The sequence below is a fragment of the Macrotis lagotis genome, chromosome X (assembly GCF_037893015.1).
Source record: "Macrotis lagotis isolate mMagLag1 chromosome X, bilby.v1.9.chrom.fasta, whole genome shotgun sequence".
In the NCBI taxonomy this organism is placed as follows: Eukaryota; Metazoa; Chordata; class Mammalia; order Peramelemorphia; family Peramelidae; genus Macrotis; species Macrotis lagotis.
Window position 1 is genome coordinate 156038257 of NC_133666.1, and position 22158 is coordinate 156060414.

The following is a 22158-nucleotide window of genomic DNA, read 5'->3' on the forward strand; positions in this document are numbered from 1 at the left end:
ACTCTGCATCCCTCAGACATGTGCAAGATACCTTATGTCATGGTCGCATTTAACTTCTAAAAAATAGAAGATGAACATGATTAAGGATAACCAAACAAGGCATATAAGAGATCATAAAAGATTTTTTTAAATTACATATTACAGGGGCGGCTAGGTGGCATAGTGGATAAAGCACCAGCCCTGGACTCAGGAGTACCTAGGTTCAAATCTTGTCTCAGACACTTAATAATTACCTAGCTGTGTGGCCTTGGGCAAGCCACCTAACCCCATTTCCCTTGCAAAAACCTAAATAAATAAACAAACAAACAAATAAATAAATAAATTACATATTACAAGACAATGAAAGCCTGCACAAAATCAATACAACTAGGAGAGTAAATGAAGTTAGTCAGCTCAGAAAAAATATTTGCATCAAATATTTCTGACAAGAATGTGATATCTAAGAAAAAATAACACAAATATAAGACCAATGATCAAAGGATATCAAAAAAGTACTAAAAAGGCTATTCCAAATAATTCACTATTATTAATATTATCAATAATATAGTAAGGTATTACTAATAAGTTTATCACTAATTTTATAGCTAGCACTTACATTGCACTTTAAAGTTGGCAAGGTGTTTTTTAAATATTATCTCACTTTCATTTCTACAACAATCCTAAGAGGTAGGATGCTATTACAGTTCCCAGTTTACAGATGAGGAAGACTAAGGCAGATGAAATTAAGTGACATAACTAGCATCACACAACGGTTAAGTGTCTGAGATTCAAACTAAGTTTTTCCTTACTCCTGATCCAGTGCTCTTTCCACTTTGCTATCAAGTTTTCACAATGCAAAGCAACTCTGAGGTTTCATTTTACACAGATAAAAATTTGGCAAAAAGAAAGTTTTGGAGCAATAGAGAGGTTTTAAAAAGACAGCTGTACTAATACCGCTACTGGGTCTATACCCTGAAGAGATGATGAAAAAGAGTAAAAACATCACTTGTACAAAAATATTTATAGTACTCCTGTTTGTGGTGGCAAAAAATTGTAAATTAATTGTAATTCTGTCTGTCTTATTAACAAACTGTGATATATATATATATATAGTATATATATAAATGTATATATAAACATATATATATTTATATATAAATATATTGTATATATATAAATTGTAAATTAATTGTAAATCTGTCTGTCTTATTAACAAACTGTGATATATATATAGTATATATATAAATGTATATATAAACATATATATATTTATATATAAATATATTGTATATATATAAATTGTAAATTAATTGTAAATCTGTCTGTCTTATTAACAAACTGTGATATATATATATATATATATATATATATATATATATATATATATGCCATAGAACACTATTGTAATATTAGAAACCAGGAGGGATGGGAATTCAGGGAAGCCTGGAAGGATTTGAATGAACTGATGCTGAGTGAGATGAGCAGAACCAGAAAAACATTGTAAACCCTAACAGCAACATGGGGGTGATGATCAACCTCAATAGACTTGCTCATTCCATCAGTGCAACAACCAGGGACAATTTTGGGCTATCTGCAATGCAAAATACCATCTGTATCCAGAGAAAGAATTACGGACTTTAAACAAAGATCAAAGACTATTACCTTCAAATGAGAAAAAAATCCATTATCTTATTATGTAATTTCACTATCTCATACTTTATTTTTCTTCCTTAAGGATATGATTTCTCTGTCATCACATTCAACTGAGATCAATGTATAACATGGAACCAATGTAAAGACTAATAGAATGCCTTCTCTGGGGGGTGGGAGAAGGGAAGCAAGAATGGGGAAAAATTGTAAAACTCAAAATAAATAAAATCTCTCTAAAAAAATAAAAAATATAAAGATAGCTGTACTTTATTCTGTGTGTAGAATTATGAATTAGTACAACTATTCTGGAAAGCAAATTGGAATTATACTATTTTAAAAAGTGACTCAAATGTCCATATTCTTTGACCCATGTATTTCCAAGGCCAATGTAAAAAAAATTCGAATATATGCCAAAATATTTATAGCAGCACAAAAGTACTATTTACAGTAGTACCAAAGAATAGGAAACAAATAAAATCCACAATGATAGGGTAATGAATAAATGCAATGTGGTAAATTAATATAATAGAACATTACAATGCTGCAAGAAACAATGCAAATGATGAAAAGAAGCATAATTAGTTATGTGAAATGATGTGAGGTAATGTTAAGACCAGAAAAACAATATGCATGACAGTTACAACAAAGAACATCAAAGAAAAAAAAACAAAAGCAACCAAAGTTCAATACTATGAAATGATAATGACCAAAGTTGACCCTAAAGAAGAGATATGAAAATGAATATACCTTTCTTCTTTGCTAAGATAGAGTATAGAACACTAAATATCATTTCCCACTTAAGTATGAGTTAGTTTAGCTGAAGAGGATTTTCTCTTCCTTATTGCTGTGGCAAGGAACTTTAAACAAAATACCTACAAAAGGGCTATTGGCTAAACAAATTGTGATATGAATGCATTGAAGATTATTGTATAAAAAAGATAAATATGAATAATTTAGAGAATACAAAATGAAAGACACAGAATCAAGAAAAGAGTATATATGCAATGACTACATTAAAAATTGAAAATAACAATAAAAGACATAAGAATTCAGATGAATAACAAATCATGGTTTCAGAGGACTTTTGATGGAATATACCTCTTTCCTTGCAGTAGAGATAGCATGGGACATTGCATAACATATCAGGCAATTATTATGCTGGTTAGTGTTTCTTATGTTTTTTAAAAATAAAAATGGAAGATAGTATGGATTTTGGACATACTGATGTTTTAAAAAGTATCACTAAAAACAACATAAAAATACAGGTTAAGAAATAGTTGTTGAGTCATGTCCAGTCATTTGTGACCCCATTTGAGATTTTCTTGGCCAAGGTAATAGAAGGGTTTACATTTCCTTCTCCAAATCATTTTACAGATGAGAAAAATGAGGCAAACAGCATTACATGATTTGCCCAAGGTCACACAGTAAATGCCTGAGGTCATAATTTGAACACAGAAAAATGAGTCTTCCTGACTCCAAGCTCAGTACTCTATCCACTGAGCCATCTAGCTGCCCATTTAAAAATAATAACTGACAATAATGAAGTACTTTAAGGTTTTAAAACCACTTTACACATATTATTTAAAAAAAATGGATGGTAGTTATTACCAGCATTAACATCCAAATTTTGCAGATAAAGAAAATGAATCTCATTGAGTCAAAGTCACTTAACCCTGTGTCTTGGTATACAACTAGTAAGTGCTGAACCCTACCTAACCCACTCTCAAAGGAGCCTTATAATTAAAAAAAAATCTAATTTTTGTAAATATCCAAGCAACAAAAATATAATTTCCTTAATAGTAAGCTCCTGTTATAAGTTCTAATGAGAATATTCATAACATTTAAATTATACAGAAATGCAGGTTTTGCTGTCTGGCTCATCTTACAACATCACCCAAACAGCCTTAATGTTTTAGTCTTTAAAAAGTTTCTTTTGTATTCCAAGTGTCACCATCTACTAATGAGCTATGAAAAATTTTCATGAACACACACATACACACACACACACACACACACACACAAGATAAGAGGGATGAGGCAGAATTGCATTTCTCTGGAGAAACAGAGGTCATTCCATTACTCTTTAATAGGATAAGTCTATGATAGAATAACTTATCCTGCTTATTTAGTGAACTGATATCCCTTCTGGACTATCACTATTCTTCCAAGCATCAATCCCCTAGTATTCGTATGTACACAAAGGTTCTCTGATGCATAAAGCAACCAATATCAAATACATAGCACTGATAGATGCTGATAGAAAGACACTGATAATGACAAGACTGCTAATATGGTAATGCAAGAAGAATTTCCCTCACCCCTCCTGAGGAGCCTTATGATCTTTGGGGTGAAAAAGGTTAAGTATCATTTTTTACTGCATTGAATCTGTCTGTCTTATTAAACTATATGCAGCTGTATTAAGGTGTCTGCAGCCCTGCCCCAGAAATGCTGAGCTAATACATCAAGAGAACACTAGACTGCAATAAAGTAGATGAAGCCTTGAATCAAGAAATCCCAAAATGAAGCTTTATTTGATCCAAAGGGCAGAGAGCATTAAGTAGAATAGATACCTGGGATTCTTAGTGATGGTGATCATATAGAACTTTCACTCACTTTTTGCAATAAAAAGAAATGGGAGTTCAAACATCATGCTATACTATACTCCTAGAACTCACATCAAACACTATGTTAATTATATTTCCTTTAAATATATGAATGTCTAATAAAATAGAAAATTGTTCTTCTAGGACTTTGCAAATAAATGGGATAACAGAATAATTTTTAAAAGATTGCTAAAAGACCCCAAAAAGGGTTCTAGGAAGCCTTTCTCCATAGCATCAAAATTTTATTTATCTGTTGCACCATCAATGTTCTCTTCTGAAAGTCAATCAAGGGGCAGATAAGGTGGCACAGTTAGATAGAGTACCGGACCGGCCCTGGAGTCAGGAGGATCTGAGTTCAAATCCAGCATCAGGCACTTAATAATTAGCTAGCCATGTGACCTTGAGCAAGTCACTGAAACCTACTCTCTTGCAAACACACACACACACACACACACACACACACACACACACACACACACACACACTAACCAGTTATGATGAGCTTTCTCTGTGAAATATTGTGTTTGGTGTTTTACAAATTATTTCAGTTGGGAGGTAGGTACTGTTATTATTCCCATTTTAGAGAGAAGAAAACTGAAGCAAACAAAGATTAAGCAACTTGACCAGGGTCCCACAGTTAGTAAGTTCTCTTAGGCTGGATTTGAACTCAGGTCTTCCTACCTCCAGGCCAAGCAATCTATCCACTTGGGCTACCTAGCTGTCCCACTGACAGTACTGTGCTAAGGATAAATTGGAGGTAATATCAGATGGAAGGCACTAAGGTGAAGGAGAACAGAGAAAAACTTTCAGAAAGTGCAGTTCTTGCTGAGACTTGAAGAAAGTCAGGGAATGGAGATGAAGAGAAAGAATGCCTGGAATCTGGAGATGAAGATTCTTATTTGAGGAACAGTAAGGCAGCTGAATAGCAGTGACAACAGAGAATGTAGAGGGGAGTAAACTATAAGAAGACTAGAGAAAAAGGAAAGGGGAAGTTATAAAGGGTTTTGAGAGCAAAATAAAAAAGTTAAATCTTTGATCCTGGGTGTAATAGGAAATCATGAAGTTTATTGAACAAAGGTGCAGAGATCCCAGTCACTGTTCTAGGACTAAGAGGAGCACAAATACTTGCAGCTACAGGGGGAAAAGATCTGTTCTGGGGTAAAAATAGAGCACATAACAGGAAGGTAATGATCACACTTCTCAGATCATACCACTGTGGAAGCACTTAAAACTTGAAGATCTTCAGAACAATCTCTGAAAACAGCATTTTAAGAAAAATTTGAAGCTTGGACAGTGCCCCCTCAACCCTAGGAAGATCCCAATTTTGTTGTTTAGTCATTTCAATTCTGTCTTCTCTTTCTGATTCCATTTGATTTTCCTAGCAAAATCATTGGAGGCATTTGCCATTTTCTTTTCCAAATCAATTTACAGATGAGGAAACCGAGGCAAATAGTGTTAGATGACTTTCCAAAGTCACCCAAATATTTAGAATCTATGACCAGATCTGAACTCAGGTAGGTATTCCTAACTCCTAGCCTGGAACTCTTTCCACTTTGCTGCCTAACTTTAACATAAAGTTTAAAGCCAAGAAATAGGCAGGAAAAATGAGCAAACAACAAAAGGAACATTAAGACACAAATTCAGAAGAACACACTGTCAAAACATCTACAAGCAAGTCTCAAAGAAAAATATGAATTAAATACAAACTCAACAAGAATTGCTGTAAGAATGCAAAAAGGATGTTAAAAAAAACAAATTTAAAAAGTAAAGGAAAAACCAGGAAAGGAAAAAAGAAGTGTTGCAAGAAAATTTTGAAGAGTCAACAGCTTGACAAAAGAAGTACAAAAATTCAATGACAAAAAGAATTCCTGAAAAAAGTAGAAATGGCATATGGAAAAAGTACAAATGTTCACTGAATAAAATAATTCTTATAAATTAGAATTGGGCAAGTAGAAGCTAATGACTCCATAAAAAAACCAATAAAGAATGAAAAAATAGAAGGAAATGTGAACCATAAAACTGTGTATAACCTTTGAGCCAGCAATAGCTCTACTAGGTCTGTATCCTAAAGAGATCAAAGGAAAAGAAAAAGTGTTAGGCACTGTGGTGTGTAGAAATACTGTAAATTATCATCACCTTGTGCCTTTGAGCATCAGAGCTTTGTTTTACTAGGTGCCAGGGGAGTGGAAGTGGATTAGGGGCTGAGAAGGCTATTTAAGCACTTGTATTCTGGTGAATAAATGGAGCACTTGGAGAGCTTAATGGAGTACTTGTTTCCCTTGTCATCCTTGTCTCCCGCCCCTCCAAGCTTGCCTGGGGAAGATTGAAGGAGTCTAGAACTGGGACTCAACATAAAGAGTCCAGGAAAGGGATTCAACATATGACATCCGGTAAAGGGACTCAAGAGAAAAGGACTTACATTTAGAAAAAAAAAAATTGAAGCTCTTTTTGTGGTAGTAAATTGGACATTGAAAGAATGACCATCAACTGAGAAATAGCTAAACATGTTGGATGAATTGGATGGAATACTATTGTGCTATAAGAAATGACAGGCAGATCCATAGTCATATGAAAAATTGCTCTAAATCATTATTGATTAGAGAAATGCAAATTAAAGCATCTCAGGGGTATCACCTCACACCTCTTAGATTGGCCAATATGACCCAAAAGGATAATGATCAGTGTTGGAGGGGATATGGGAAAATTGGGACACTAATACACTGTTGGTGGATCTGTGAACTCATTCAACCTTTCTGGAGAGTAATTTGGAGTTACACCCAAAGGGCAACAAAAATGTGCATACCCTTTGATCCAGCAATACCACTACTGGGTCTACACCCTGAAGAGATTATGAAAAAGGGTAAAAATATCACTTCAACAAAAATATTCATAGTAGCCCTGTTTGTGGTGGCAAAGAATTGGAAATTGAGTGAATGTCTATCATTTGGGGAATGGGTTAATAAACTGTGGTATATGTATGTCATGGAACACTATTGTTCTATTAGAAACCAAGAGGGATAAGAATTCAGGGAAGCCTGGAAAATTTGCATGAACTGATACTGAGATAAGCAGAACCAAAAGAACACTGTACACCCTAATAGCAACATGAAGTGATGATCAACTTTAACTGACTTGCTCATTCCATCAGTGCAATAGTCAGGCACAATTTTGGGATATCTGCAATGGAGACTACCATCTGTATCCAAAGAATTGTGGAGTTTGAACAAAGACTAAAGACTATTATCTTTAATTTAAAAAAAAACATTATCTTATTATGTAACTTTGCTATCTCTTATACTTTTATTTTTTCTACCTTAAGGATATGATTTACCTCTCATCACATTCAACTTAGATCAATGTATACCATGGAAACAATGTAAAGACTAGCAGAGTGCCTTCTGTGGTGGGGGATGGGAGGAAGGAAGCTAGATTGGGAAAAATTGTAAAATTCAAAATAAAGAAATAAAGAAATTTTAAAAAAAAGAAAGGATGCCCATCAACTGAGAAATAGCTAAACAAGCTGTGGGGTATATAATTGGGATGGAATACTATTGTGCTATAAGAAATGATAGGCAGATCCACAGTCATATGAAAAATTTCTCTAAATCATTATTGATTAGAGAAATGCAAATTGAAGCATCTCTGAGGTATCACCTCACACCTCTTAGATTAGCCAATATGACCAGAAAGGATAATGGTAACTGTTGGAGGGGATGTGGGAAATCTGGGATGCTAATACATTGTTGGTTGAACTGTGAACTGATCCCACCTTCCTGGAGAACAATTTGGAATTATGACCAAAGGGCAAAAAAAATGTGCATTCCCTTTGATCCAGCAATACCACCAGTGGGTCTATACCCTGAAGAGATCATGAAAATGGGTAAAAACTACACATGTACAAAAATATTCATCCCATCAACTGGGGAATGGTTGAGAAAACTGTGGTATATGTATGTGATGGAACACTACTGATCAATTAGAAATCAGGAGGGATGTAATTTCAGAGAAGCCTGGAAAGATTTGCATGAACTGATGCTGAGGGACATAAGGAGAACCAGAAGAACATTGTACACCATAACAGCAACATGGGGGAGATGAGCAACCTTAAAGGACCTGCTCATTCCCTCAAAGCAATAATCAGGGACAATTTTAGGGGAGCTGTGATAGAAAATACCATCTATGTCCAGAGAAAGAACTGTGAAATGTAAACAAAGACCAAAGATTATTATCTTCAATTTTTAGAAGTTGTCTTATGTAATATGTAATTTTGCTACCTCTAATCTTCTCTTTCTTCCTTTTGGATCTGATTCTTCTCTCACAACACATTCGATTCTGATCTATGCATATCATGGATGCAAATGTAAAGACTATCAGACTACCTTCTGTTTGGGGGGAGGGGGAGAGAGGGAGAAAAAAAATTGTAAAACTCAAAAACTTGCCAAAAAATGACTGGTAGAAATTACCATTGTATGTAATTGGAAAACAAAATATTTATATAAAAAAATTGATAAGCAGAATGATTTCAGAAAAACCTGGTAAGACAACTGAACTGGTACTAAGTAAAATGAGCAGAACTAGGAATACACTGCGTACAATAAAAGCAACAGTGAACAATAGTTAATTGTAAATTGAAAAGTTTCCATTTACTTTCAACAAGTAGAAACTAAATTATAATCCTTTATAATATCAATCATAAGTACTTTATTAGCACAAGAAGAAACTACATATGTCCTGATAAATATAAAAGCTACAGTATGTATTTTAAAAACACATTGAAAAATATTTCTTTGAAAAATCTTATTACAGAAGGTACTTAATAAATGCTGAGTGACCTGTTTTCTCCAATGTCTCAAGATGCTCAAAAGAGAAAATAATTTCTATACTGATCAACTATTTTCTTTTCTTAATAAATCTCACTTGCAAGCTTTAGTTATTTATTTCATTTATAAAAGCCTGGCAGAAAAACACTTACCCTTAAATATGAGATAAATAAAATTTGTGGTAGGACAGTAGTAAAAACTACTAATTACTAATAATTATTTTATAATACTTCATAGTTTTTCCAATGTTTCATTTGAATACAATTTTTAATATAAGGAATAGCAAGTCAGGCAGGAATGATATAGGACTAGACTAGTCTTTAAGATCCTAAAACTTAATTGGTGTTAAAACTATAAAAGGAAGACCACTTCATTCCTATTTTGTCTGATATTCTAATTTTCTCATCCTTTTCTTGCTTTAATATGGCTCTGTTATGGCTCTGTTAACTCTCTTGTCTCACCAACAATTCTTCCTAACCTACCATCACTCCCAACCAATTAGAAGAAATTATAATTATAGAAGAATTATTATAGAAGAAATATTATATTATAGAAGAAATAAACACTGAACAATAAGAAAAATTCATTAAATTCATCAAGTACTATGAGGGCATAGAAATATTAAATACATCTGTTCTATAGAAATCTGTTCTAAATAATCTTAATGTGAAAGTAATATAACGAAAAACTTTAACTATAATCTATCAATTGACTTTGATCAAAAGAACCTTATTTCAAAATGATATGATAAAATTCTATTTTTTCCTTCTAGTTTTGAAAGAGTTGAGTTATAAGTAATGACTCAGAAGTCAAAAGTTCTATTCAATATGAAACAAAATGCTAAAAATGAGAAGTCATTAAACTGTTCTAGAGTTCTATAATCTAGAGTTCTAAACAATGAGCCTATTGTCTACTATCCTGTTCATGCCTAAATTGATTCATTAATTCTCTTTCTAAAGAGACAAGGCATTCTTCTTCATACAATAGAAAAAAAAAAAAAGGAAATATGTCCATTATTTTCCAGGAACAGTAATATTAAGACCCTAAAAGTAAGGCAAGTCAGCTGAATTTATCTAAGCATTTTCTATAAAACAACTCTTTAAAATCAATAAATACTTGATGTGACCAATTGATTGTTAACCACAAGATCAACATTGTTAATTTCTGATAAATAAGATGACTGAGAGGTTTTAGAAGATATTCTTCAATGTAAAAAAAAATCAAATCATTTTAATCATTGAGCTTTAAACTACATCAAAAAAAAATATATGTACTATACTCTCTATCACCAAAAACATCAGATTAAAAAAATATGCAGATACCTTAGAAAGTCGCAATAAATTCCACAGTATCTCACTGTCACTACAATATTTTCATATTAAAAAAAATAAAACCTGTTAACACATCTTACCTGGAACATACTTCATCTTTTAAACATGTTATCTTCTCAAAAAAAATTAGAAGAAACTTCTCAATGAACTAAAAGCATAACTAGTCACAATTTAATAGGATTTAGAGATCCTAGAAATCCAACTGAGGTAGATACAAATAAAGGAATTATAAGTCAGACTATTCTATAATTAGAGGGAGAATTAATGATTAAAACTGCTTTAAATCTTTACTATAATATTATTGGGGTTATGAGCAAATAAATATGGCTGTTTCCAAACACTAATGAATTGCATTAACTACTATATCACTGTCCTAAAATATAACACTTAAATGTACTAAAATAATAAATTTCCCATAATTTTTATGCTATCATCAAAAATAAGACTTTGTAATATTATCTTTTTATTACTATATCAATATTTTTCACCCAGGCAATCAGCAGAAAAACCAAACATTTAATTAATATTCTATAATATTATATGCAGATTTTACTTTTTCAATTTGTCAGAAAAAAAAATTTACTCATCTATTATTCTCTTGTAAAGTTCAAGACTATTGACATTTTAAAATATTGTCTTCTTAAGTTGATTTCCATCCTGTTTCCACATAATTAGTACTTCAAAAGGAATTTTGGGATAATGTTGAAAAGTTAATTAAAAGTAGTGTAAGCATATGTGTCAGTCAAACATGACCTCTGCTCTAAAATGCATTTAAATGCATGTCACCTTGACATGTAACACACAAATGTAAAATTTTTTGGTCAATATAAATCAAATGTACACTAATTTATTCAGCAGGTTCCCAGTATCTGAATCAACATTAGAAATATAACCAGTACTTGTTATTCTGTTATTGACAAAAGGAAGCATATTTAAATGATAACAAGTACTCATGGGTGTCATTTGGATGTTAAATTGTTCCCCAAGGATATCCTCAGTAAGCTTCTACATTTAAAGGTCATTTAACACCAAATTATGAACAACTGTTGCATTTATTAGCACAGGCTCAATAGTTTGTAAGCTACAGTCATCAATTTAAACTGACAATAGAGTCTAATTGTCCACTGGAATTAAACAAGGAAAATAGACCTTTCTATAAGCTTTTCTTCTCTATTATATCATTTAATTTACTAGGGCATAATAGAAAAAAATCACTTTGCAAAATTAAGGAATAAACTTTATTCAAATGTATTCATAAGGGAATATATTTTAAAAACCCAATGGAGATAAAACATCCCATTTCAACAATTTAATCAGCAAAGATAGCAGAGGAGTTCTTTTCCTCAAACTTCCAATATGGAAACCTAAGAAAAATAAATTTTGCATCAGACATAGAATAACAAGAAAAAGCAGTAACACAAGAGGTTTTTTTAAATCAAATAATACCAAAAGAATTTAAATACTTAAAGCTCCCTCCCAACCTACTCCATACCAGTCAAAGACAGGGCCTAAGTTTGTGGGCTTCCAAGTCCATCAGTGGCCCCTCTAGGGCAACCACCCAGCATAAACTCACATTCCACAAAAGAAAACAAATACTAATTTTGCCTGCTACATGAAGGAAAATGAAAGAAACTGGGGCAGGCAAAGAAGAGGGAAAAAAAAAACAAAAACAATAGGGGCTACTGAATAAGTTGGGAGGAAAACAATTTTCAAAATTCAGGCCTGCTAAGAGAGACAAGAAATTGGAAATCCAACTGAGGTAATAATTCTTTGCCCATCTGCATTTAACTCTAAACAGAGACACTGGTCAGGTCACCACAATCTAGAGGAGAAGAGAGGGAATCATCAGCAAAGTAGTTTTAAGGTGGATGGGGCAAGAATGAGAAACCAGAAGTTCTATGATCAAGTCAAGAAAGAAAGTCTTAGTAGAAATCTAACTCACCAGTAATAAAACAAACATGGAGAACCATAAAAATAGAAGGAAAAATAAATGAAACCCAAAAAAATGCTAAACAATTTATTTTACTATTAAACAAAATGAACGAAAAATTCTACAGGAAAAAAGGGAATTTTGTAGATTTCCCCAGAGACTGGGGAACAAAAGCAATAAACACTAGAAAAGTTCAACAGATATAATGAAATTTGGTCTGAAATCAGAGTCTTAACAAAATATATGTGTGTGTGTGTGTGTGTGTGTGTGTGTGTGTGTGTGTGTGTGTGTGTGTGTATTTATATATATATAAAACCCAATTAATGTAATAGAAAACTTTTCCAACAAGATTTTAACCTGAATTCTACAAACTTTTTTTAAAAAGTGTTCTAGTAATTAACTCATATAACTGGTTTGTTATATAATTCTTTGTATTTTGTGAATTTAAAATCATTATTCTTAGCATTAGTCCACTAGCTTCAATAAACTACCAAAGAGGTCCAATGAACAAAAAAAAAAAATTAAAACCTCTATGGAAAGGCTCAGAGAGAATAACAGATTTGGAAAACAAAAATAAAAAAGTGAAAGAAAATTTGTCAGAAGAAAAGCAAAAGGTTTTAAAAGGCTATATAAAAGCAAAAGTAAATGAGGATAGGATGCGAACAACTTAAAAATTATGTTTCAAAAAAATTATTATTTTTCCCAGCAGAATATTAAAATTTAAAAAGACACAAAAACTTTAATAACATACTGTAGAAGATAATATAAGTAAAAAAAAAGATTTTTTTAAATATTACCCACAAAATATTGGTCAACCAAATCCACAGACCACCACCAAAAAAAACCCCTCAAGATCAAAGTCTCAAGGGCGTATAATTAAAGGGAAAAAACTATTCTAATAAGCATTTTATAAATAACTCCTTTGAGCCTAAAAAGCAATAGTGGGAGACAATAACTTGGCCAGGTTCACACAACTAATAAATGTCTGAAATCCAACAAGAATTCAAATCTTCCTACTGTATCTGTCTACTATATCACCTAATTATTTATTCATAATTTATATATATAATCATTCCTACAACAAATGAAATAACTTCTAAGCAACAAGAAATTTTCTAAATCTGAAAGAATACTAGCTCAAACAATTAAGTTTGAGTAATAATAATAAATTATTAGCAGTAATTATTAGTAGTAATAATAAATATTCCAAAAAGCATAGAACTGAAGATAAAATGCAAAAAAATCCTACAAATCAATAAAAAAGACACACTTTAAAAAAGACGAGAGCAGTGTTTGATTCACACTCCTAACAAAAGAAACAGAGAAGAAATGAAAATGAGTACAATTTTTGAGGAAAAACTAAGTAAATAGATTTTCTTACATTTATAGGAATATGACTACTTTCTAAAGAAATTGAGCTAAAGTTACTGGCAGGTCACATGCTACGGAAAGTCTTAGAACACAATTCTTCCACTAAAATAAAAGTACCAACTGAAGCACCCATTGCCTAAAATGCCAAACCAGTCAATCAAAACTAAAAAAGTCAATATGAAAGTTAACAAGGTGATTCAGTGCCCAAAAAGTTGACAGAATATACTAGTTACAGTTACTGCATAACTAGCATTTATCTATCCATTTTTCATCAGTGCTCTGCTTGGTTTCCACTCCAGGGAACTTTATGCCTCTTCAAGAGAAATGGATCACCTGAAATGTCATCAATATGTAGACTGATTGAACTTTTGATAGCCAACATTTTCTTAACTCCCTCAGTTGCCTATCCCCTGTGATTGGAGAGCCAGAGGGTAGAGCCTAAACACTTCCCAAAATCTATTTATAGAGGAGTAGAAACTTCACAAGTAAATCTCCTGTTTTTATCAGCAGCTCTGTTTTATACCTCCTGGTGCCTCCTCTCTCTGCTTCTTAGTTTTCTTTTGTGTGTTTTTCTCTCATTAGATGAGTATTTCTGAATGCTCAAATTTTGCAAAATTTTTACAAAAACAGAGACATAAATAGTGTAAAAGCTTTTATGACAGAGATGCATATGTGACTCCTGAGTCTTGAGGAAACTGCCCTTAAAAAACATAAATAATCAAAACTGGGACATTTTATTCACTGATGAATATCATAATTTGACCCCCCCCCAGATTTGTTGCTCTGCTTTCAAGAACACCAACTATTCCCCCTCCCAAAACTAAGACTATTAGTTGAGACCCAAGGAAAAAGACTAGGAAAGAAGGCAGATTGAGGAAGAAGATAAGGACTAATAACCAACTACTCAATCCAGATCACCAGTAACTATAGCATCCAGACTAGAGAGGAGACCAAGTCAAATCAAAAATCATTGATTAAGTCCTTTTTATGTGGACAAAACAAGACTTTATTATCAAGGACAACCTGACAACTATCTCTGTTGTCAAAGAGTTCAAATTTTAATGGGTAAGACAATATGCAAAACACTAATCATACAAAATATGTGCAGGGGAACTTAAAAGCCATCTCAGAGAGAAGGCACAAGCACTGACAGGAACCAAGAGAGGTCTCTTCAGAACATAGGATGGATACCTTGAAGTAAGTCAGGGAAGCCAGGAGATGAAGGCAAAAAGAAAGCACATCTTCAAGACAGATAATTAAAAGACAGGACATCAGGAGATGGAATGTCCTGTGTAAGGCACAGCAAGAAGGCCAATGTAAGACAAACCAAACAAGACCTATCAACTCATATCAGTGCTGTATGAGAATCCCAAATCAAGAACTGAAGCTAAAAATATGAGTAAACAGATAAAAAGCGGGGGGGGGGGGGGGCAGCTAGGGTGGTACAGTAGTTCAAACACTGAGTATGGAATTAGGATGACATCTCTATAAGTTCAATTCCAGCCTTAGATACTTACTAGCTTTGTGACCCTGGGCAAATCATTTAACCCTGTTTGCCTCAGTTTCCTCATCCATAAAATGAGCTAGAGAAAGAAACAGCAAATCATTCAAAAATCCAAAGCTTTCAGGGCAAAGAAAATACATTGCAAGCAGTCAAAGGGAAAGACTTCAAGTAACAAGAAAACACATTCAGAACTTGATAGTAATCAATATTTTTAAAAAAGACAAAATTTAAAAATGTAATATTCCAAAAGTCAAAAAGTAAAGGCTTACAATCAATTATAACTTATTTGCCTTTAGATAGCTTTAATATCTTCATCTTGAAAACTGCCTTATTCATACCCTTTGAGTACATGGCTGTTTTTGTAAATATTCAGCACACAGCTGAGAATATGTTTTATTACCTTTTATTTCCATCCAGTAATTGCTAGAAATCTATCATAGCTAACTACTCTAAAGCTTTAATTCAAGTCCCCAACTTTTTCTTATTTATATTTTTTGTTTGAAAGAAATGAAAATTAAAACAACTCCGAGGAACCACTCCACATCAATGAGATTGGTCAATGTGACAAAAAAGGAAGATAATTATTGTTGGAGAGAATGTGGGAAAACTGGAACATTGAGTTAATGAAATGATTCTGGAGAGCAATCTGGAATTATGTCCCAAAGGCAATAAAACTGTTCATACTCTTTGATCTAGCAATACTACTACTAGGTCTGCATCCCAAAAAGTTCATAAAAAAAGGAGAAAGACCCATATGTCTTGTAGTGAAAAAGAATTGGAAATTGAGGGGATGTCCATCAATAGTGGAATGACTAAACAAATTGTGCTATATTAATGTGATGAAGAACTATTTTTCTGTAAAAAATCAAGAACAGATAGCTTCAGAACAACCTGAAAAGACTTACATGAGCTGATGCTAAGTGAGCAGAACCAGGAGAACATTGTACACATTAACAGCAACATTTTGTGATGATCAAATATGAACTTAGCTCTCCTCAGCAGCAAAATAATCAAAGACAATTCTAAAGGACTTGTGAAGGAAAATACCATCCACATCCAAAGGAGTCTGAACATAGACCAAAGCAAACTATTTTGCATTTTAGAAATTTGTTATGTGCTTTATGATTTTTTTAACCCTTTCATGTTATTTTGTTTCCTTTTGTTCTGATGCATCATTTCCTACAAGACTAATATTGAAATTACTTAACATAGCTATACATGTATAAATTATATCAGATTACTCCCTGCCAAGGGGAGGTGGGGAGGGAAACTCAAAATCTTACAAAAATGAATGCTGAAGGGGCGGCTAGGTGGCGTAGTAGTTAAAACACCGGCCTTGGAGTCAGGAGTACCTGGGTTCAAATCCGGTCTCAGATAAATAATAAATATTTTTTAAAAGGCATTATGAAAACCTTTATAAATTCAATTTTAAAAATGACCAAAAATGACCATGTACAAATGTTATAAAACTTCATAAAATTCAAAAAAGTACAAATATTAAGGACATCCTTTACTGAAAACAGGCAATGAAAATTATAACCATTAAATAATGGGACATTAAATAAAGGATTCAAAGTTAAGAAGAGACTAAAGAATTTAATCCCGGAGAATCAGAAGCTCAAAAAACAAGTCATAGAAAGAATAGATAATTTCATCAAAGAAAATGACAATTAAGACAGTATATCAAAACCAGGGAGACATTCCTCTTAAGAAATAATTTAACTAAATATATTCCTCAATGAAAAAAGAAAAAAACCCAACTGATAATCAAAGAATATGAATAGACAAAGGAAGAAATACAAAATCCCTTCTTCAAAGAAAGAAATATATCAAAACTAATTAGAAAAATGTAAACTAAAGAAGTTCTGAAGTTCCACCTCATATATATCAGATTAGCAATTAGCAATGTTGACAAAAATAGAAAAGAACAAATGTGGGAGAACTAAATGGGTCCATTAATGCAGTGCTGGCAGAGCTGTGCAGTGATCCAACCATAATGGAAAGTTATGTTACTATGGCTTAAAAGTTACTAAATTTTTGATCTAGTGATGGCACTAGTAGGCTTACGCCTCTAAGTTATTAAACAAAACATAAAATGATCCAATATTATAGCAGATATTTTTTTGTGATGGCAAAGAAACAGAACCTAAGGGAGTGGTCACCAATTGGCATATACCTGAACAAATAATGAGATATTTCCATAAGAAATTAACTAGGAAGAACCCTATAAACTGATGCAGTATGAAGTGAAGAAAATCAAATAACAATTTACATAATAACAATATTATAAAGATAACTTTGAAAGCCTTAAGAATTCTGGTCAATGCAAGGACCAAACACAATTTCAGAGTACTAGGAAAAAATATGCTAACTTCCTCTTGAAGGAAGTAATGGTGATAGAATCAAGGGTCAGGATAAGACATACATACACCTTAAGTCACACTACATGGCACATTTTAAAAGGACAAATTATTTAATATTCAAGGTCATATTATAAAAAAGAGAGACATCGCATTCAACTTAGATCAATGTATACATAAGGAAACAATGCAAAGATTAACAGACTGCCTTTTGTGGAAGGTGGGGGGAAGGAGGCAAGATTAGGGGAAAAATTGTAAAACTCCAAATAAACTCTTTCAGAAAAATAAATAAAAGAGAGAAACATAATATACACAGCTATAAGCAGAGGCTGAATTCCTAACCCAAAAAAGGATAGAGGCTATTACAAAAGATAAAATAGACTAAATAGACAGAATAAAAAAAGAGAAAAAATAAATAAATAAATAAATAAATAAATAAAAGAGATTAAAAAAGACCTGGGGGCAGCTAGGTGGTGCAGTGGACATCCCTGGACTCAAGAGTACCTGGATTCAAATCCAGCCTCAGAAACTTAATAATTACCTAGCTGTGTTGCCTTGGGCAAAAAACCACTTAACCCAATTTGCCTTGCAAAAAAAAAAATTGTTACATAGAATGGCTTGCTGGGAAAGGGTATTGGGAGAATTTCTGGTGACTTAGAAAAAGATCAATAAAAATGTTTTTTTTAAAAAGACAGCTCAAATTTCACCTTTTGTCCCCACTTCCCCTCCTCTAATCCCTGTTCTTTAAGAGTACCTTCAACTTATTTTGTACATATCTTTTATATACATAGTTATGTGAACTCCTTGATGACAGGGACATTGTTTTTGTCTTCCTTTTAATATTACCTTAACATAGTATCTGCCACTATAGTTAATAAGGTGATTAATAAAAGTTTGTTGACCGACTGATCTTCTTGCCTCTAGTCTCTTCAAAATTTCTACATAATATCACCAGATCTTTTTTTAACCTAGAAGGATCCATGATCTCATTGATGTTGGTACCTCTTCCACCAGTGCATCTATCAACCTCTCCATATTTTTTTCCTTATGCGATTTCTTGTCCTCTCCCTAAAGAGAATATTTATACAATGCACTAGAGTTCTTCTACTATTTCTTTTAATATTTACAGGAGAGCAGTCTGCACTCTTGCTACCATGTTATACCTCATTCTTGATACATGATCCCAAATTTAAAATTGGTATTGGACCTCTGGACCAACATAGGTTTATTTCTTCTAAAAAACTTGTAGTTCTCAGAGTTGTTTAGAGAGAACTGAGAGGTTGTGCCTCACCCAGGATCGCATACATAGCTAATGTGTCAGATGTGAGACTTGAACCTAGGTTTTCCTGACTTTAAGGCCTCTCTGACTACTAGATTAAGCTTCCTAAAACAAGATTAATCATATCATTCATTCCCCCTGTTGAAAATCTTTAATATTTCTCAAATATTAGGAAGTTCTATTTACCTAGAATTCAACATTGGGGCAGCTAGGTGGTGCAGTAGATAGAGCACCAGCCCTGGAGTCAGGAGGACCTCAGTTTAAATCTGGCTTCACACACTTAATAATTGTCTAGCTGTGTGACCTTGGGCAAGTCATTTAACCCCACTGCCTTAAATAAATTAAAAAATTTAAAAAAAATAGAATTCCTCAACATTGCTTAAAGCTCATGCTAGTATGGTGATCCTTAACTACCCTTTCCTTCAAAGTTCATTTCTCCAGTGAACTTCATTAGCTCTTATTAATCAACAAATAACTACAAATGTACCAATCACAGTGCAGTTTTTGAGATAAAGACAAAAATTAAAGCCTCTGCTCTCAAACTCATATCAGGAGATATGTAAATAAAATGATAGCTTTAGAGTTAGCAGGGAACTCAGAGATTAAAGGGAAATAAATAGGTTAATTGACTTTCTCAAGGTGATACTGACAGTAAATGAGATCTGAACCCAAATCCTCTCATTCCAAATCCCTTGAGGGAAAGCATTGGAAGTTGAGAGTATCAAGGTATCCTTCAAGGATCTCCCCTTCAATATAGTGCAAACTGAAGACCCTGGGCCACTGCTCCTGGACCTGCAGTGAAAGTTTTCCATGTGATGTCTTCCCAAAATGCAAATGTGAACCTCTTGGAGAAGGCCTGTTCTCATTTTCTACATGTAATTTTCTAATAGCAGAGGATTCCATTTCACACAGAAGAGGGCTAAATCTTGAAGAGATTCTAAGAGGCATACCAAAGTGTAAATTCCAAGCACAGAAAACAGTGAGCTCAGCAATGGGAGAAAGTATCATTTGAGAGGAATTAAAAAAGTGTTCAATTTGGCTAGAGACTTAGCTGTGACATTTTTTTGAACCACTGCTTAAATCTTTTTATTGTGAACCTTTTACAGTCTGTGTAAAGCTCCTTAAAAGCAGGAAACACCAACAGTATTAGTAGAAAGGAAAGAGCACTAAACTAGAGTCAAGCCTTGGTTCAAAACCTAGCCCTGAGATATAAATCTTATTACCTCTATGAAGTAAGACACGTTTCTTGACCTTGGAGGGATTCAGTTTCCTAAGCCATAAACAAAAGGGCTGGATCACCTATCTATTCACCAGATAACACCGGAGGGCTCTTCAGCTAGCAAGACTACGATCCATCCCTTACAAGCTTTTGACTTCCTGACATAAAATGGGCATTCAACTTGCCTTAAACAACAAAGTTTTCAAGGAGGAAGGGATGTTGGAAAGTATCTGAAACTGGGGGTTTTTGTGTTAAGCTTCGGCTAATAAGCAGTCTGCAATCTGTGCTTTCTCAATAATGTCCATCTTGACGCAAACTACAGAATTTTGCAAACTTCTTAGAATCGCTTGTGCCTCAGACAGTAACTTTAAAAGCAGAGTGGCAGGCAGCTAAACAAGGAAAAAAATATATTCTAACGCTCAAAGTAAATGGTAAAGAAAAAAAAACAGGCTGTGCTCCCAAACACCAGAGATTCAACTCCAGGAATTTGTTATCCTTTTTCATCCTTTTTTCACTTGGGGCAGGGGAGGAAGAAAGTGTAGGGAGTAGTGGGGGGGGGGGGGCAAGTCTGTTTTATTTTGACGTTTTGGGGTTCTGGGAGATGGGGGGCTGGAGGAGGGGGCACGAGGAAGGCGGACCGGACCCCGCCGCCGGGTCGCGGCTGTGCCACAGGCAGCCCTGGGGGCTGTGGGGCCAGGGCCCGGGCCAGGCTCCCGGCGCGACCCGAGCCGAACCCAGCCGAGCCGGCCCGGGGCGGGGGGAGGGGAGGGGAGGGGAGGAGGCGGCGGTCTCCAGGACGACGCGCCTCCGGGCCGGCGGGACCCCGCCCTGCCTCCCCGCGGGAGGGGGCGGCGGGGGGAAGCTTCGGGGACGCGGACTCGGCCCTCGGGGCTCCTCTGACTGCCCTCCCCCGGGCCGGCCCGCGGCTCCCTCCTGACCCTGGCTCGCGCCCTACCGTGTAGCCTCTCTCCAGCTCGCTCTCTTCGTAACGAAAGGACGGGATGTAGACCTCCATGGCCGGGCCGGGCCGGGCCGGGCGGGCTGAGGGCCGACCCCCTCCTCTTCCTGCTGCCTCCGCCCCGCCGTCGCCGGCTCCGCCCCACGGCGGGGGGGGAGGGGGAGGAGGAGGGCGGAGGCTTCATTCAGGACGAGGCGCCGGGGGCGGGGCGTGGGCGGGGCCGGGGCGGGGCTGCTCCCGCGGCCGCCTGAGCCCGGGGGTCAAGCTGCAATCCGTCATGTGAGGGCGCGGCGCCTCCACGTGACCTCGGGATGCCCGGGCTCAGGCCGCGCGGGGGTCCGGCTGGGCGGGCCCGAGGGAAGGCAACCTGGCGCCCCGCGGCCGCGGCGGGCAGCGGCGCAGACCCAGGGGCCGGAGACCCACCGCCCAACCGCGTGTGAGCACACACTCAGGCGCGCACGCACACACATGCATACATGCATGCTCACATGCACACACGCACGCACACTCACACAGGTCCTACACAGTTCTTCAGAGTCTTGTAGATATAAATCCTACTGTTTCTGTCCAGGGCATCTATTTTTACCTGCTCCATTAGGACAGAGGAGAGAAATGTGAGAGAATTTTTTGCCTACTTCTGCCTCATACGGCCCGTTCACTAATGGACAACCAAATCTTGTACAAGAACTGTACTCTAATGTCTTTTAAAAGAAAATTCCTAAACATGGGGCAGCTAGGATAGAGCACCAGCCCTGGAGTCAGGAGTACCTGAGTTCAAATCCGACCTCAGACACTTAATAATTACCTGGCTGTGTGGCCTTGGGCAAGCCACTTAACCCCATTTGCCTAGCAAAAAAGGGGAAAAAAAAGAAAAAATTACTAAACAGGAATATAGTGCTTTAATAAAACAGAACTGATCTGAAAAGCAAAAACTCCTGGATTCCAGTTCAACTTCAGATACATCATCATGACTGTGCAACCTTGATCGAGTCAAGACTTAACCTTGACATCTCAACACTCCAGTGGTCTTTCTAAGACTATGAGTTACCTAGTACATACTGGCTTACCTTTGAAGGAAGGAATTTTCTCACGGTATAGTTTTCTTTCCCAATGAAATTACAGGTACAATCCCTATCACTTATTGTTCCTCAATG

The 22158-nt window shown here is 35.2% G+C and overlaps 1 protein-coding gene across 7 annotated transcripts in view; it reads right to left on the reverse strand.

Annotated features, from left to right (window-relative positions):
• SNX24 (sorting nexin 24) overlaps window positions 1–21257 on the reverse strand; it is a 292731-nt gene extending 271474 nt beyond the window's left edge. For 2 of the 7 annotated variants that reach the window (XR_012471564.1, XM_074201089.1), the window contains exon 1: window positions 21002–21218. Coding sequence is in view for 5 of the 7 variants with exons in the window: in XM_074201089.1 (XP_074057190.1) it covers window positions 21002–21061 (60 nt within the window). In the remaining 2 variants the exon portion in view is untranslated. Of the gene's footprint in view, window positions 1–21001 lie in introns of all 7 variants that reach the window. The other 5 variants (XM_074201093.1, XM_074201090.1, XM_074201094.1 and 2 more) reach the window with 4 other exon arrangements.
• Between the last annotated feature and the right edge of the window lie 901 nt (window positions 21258–22158).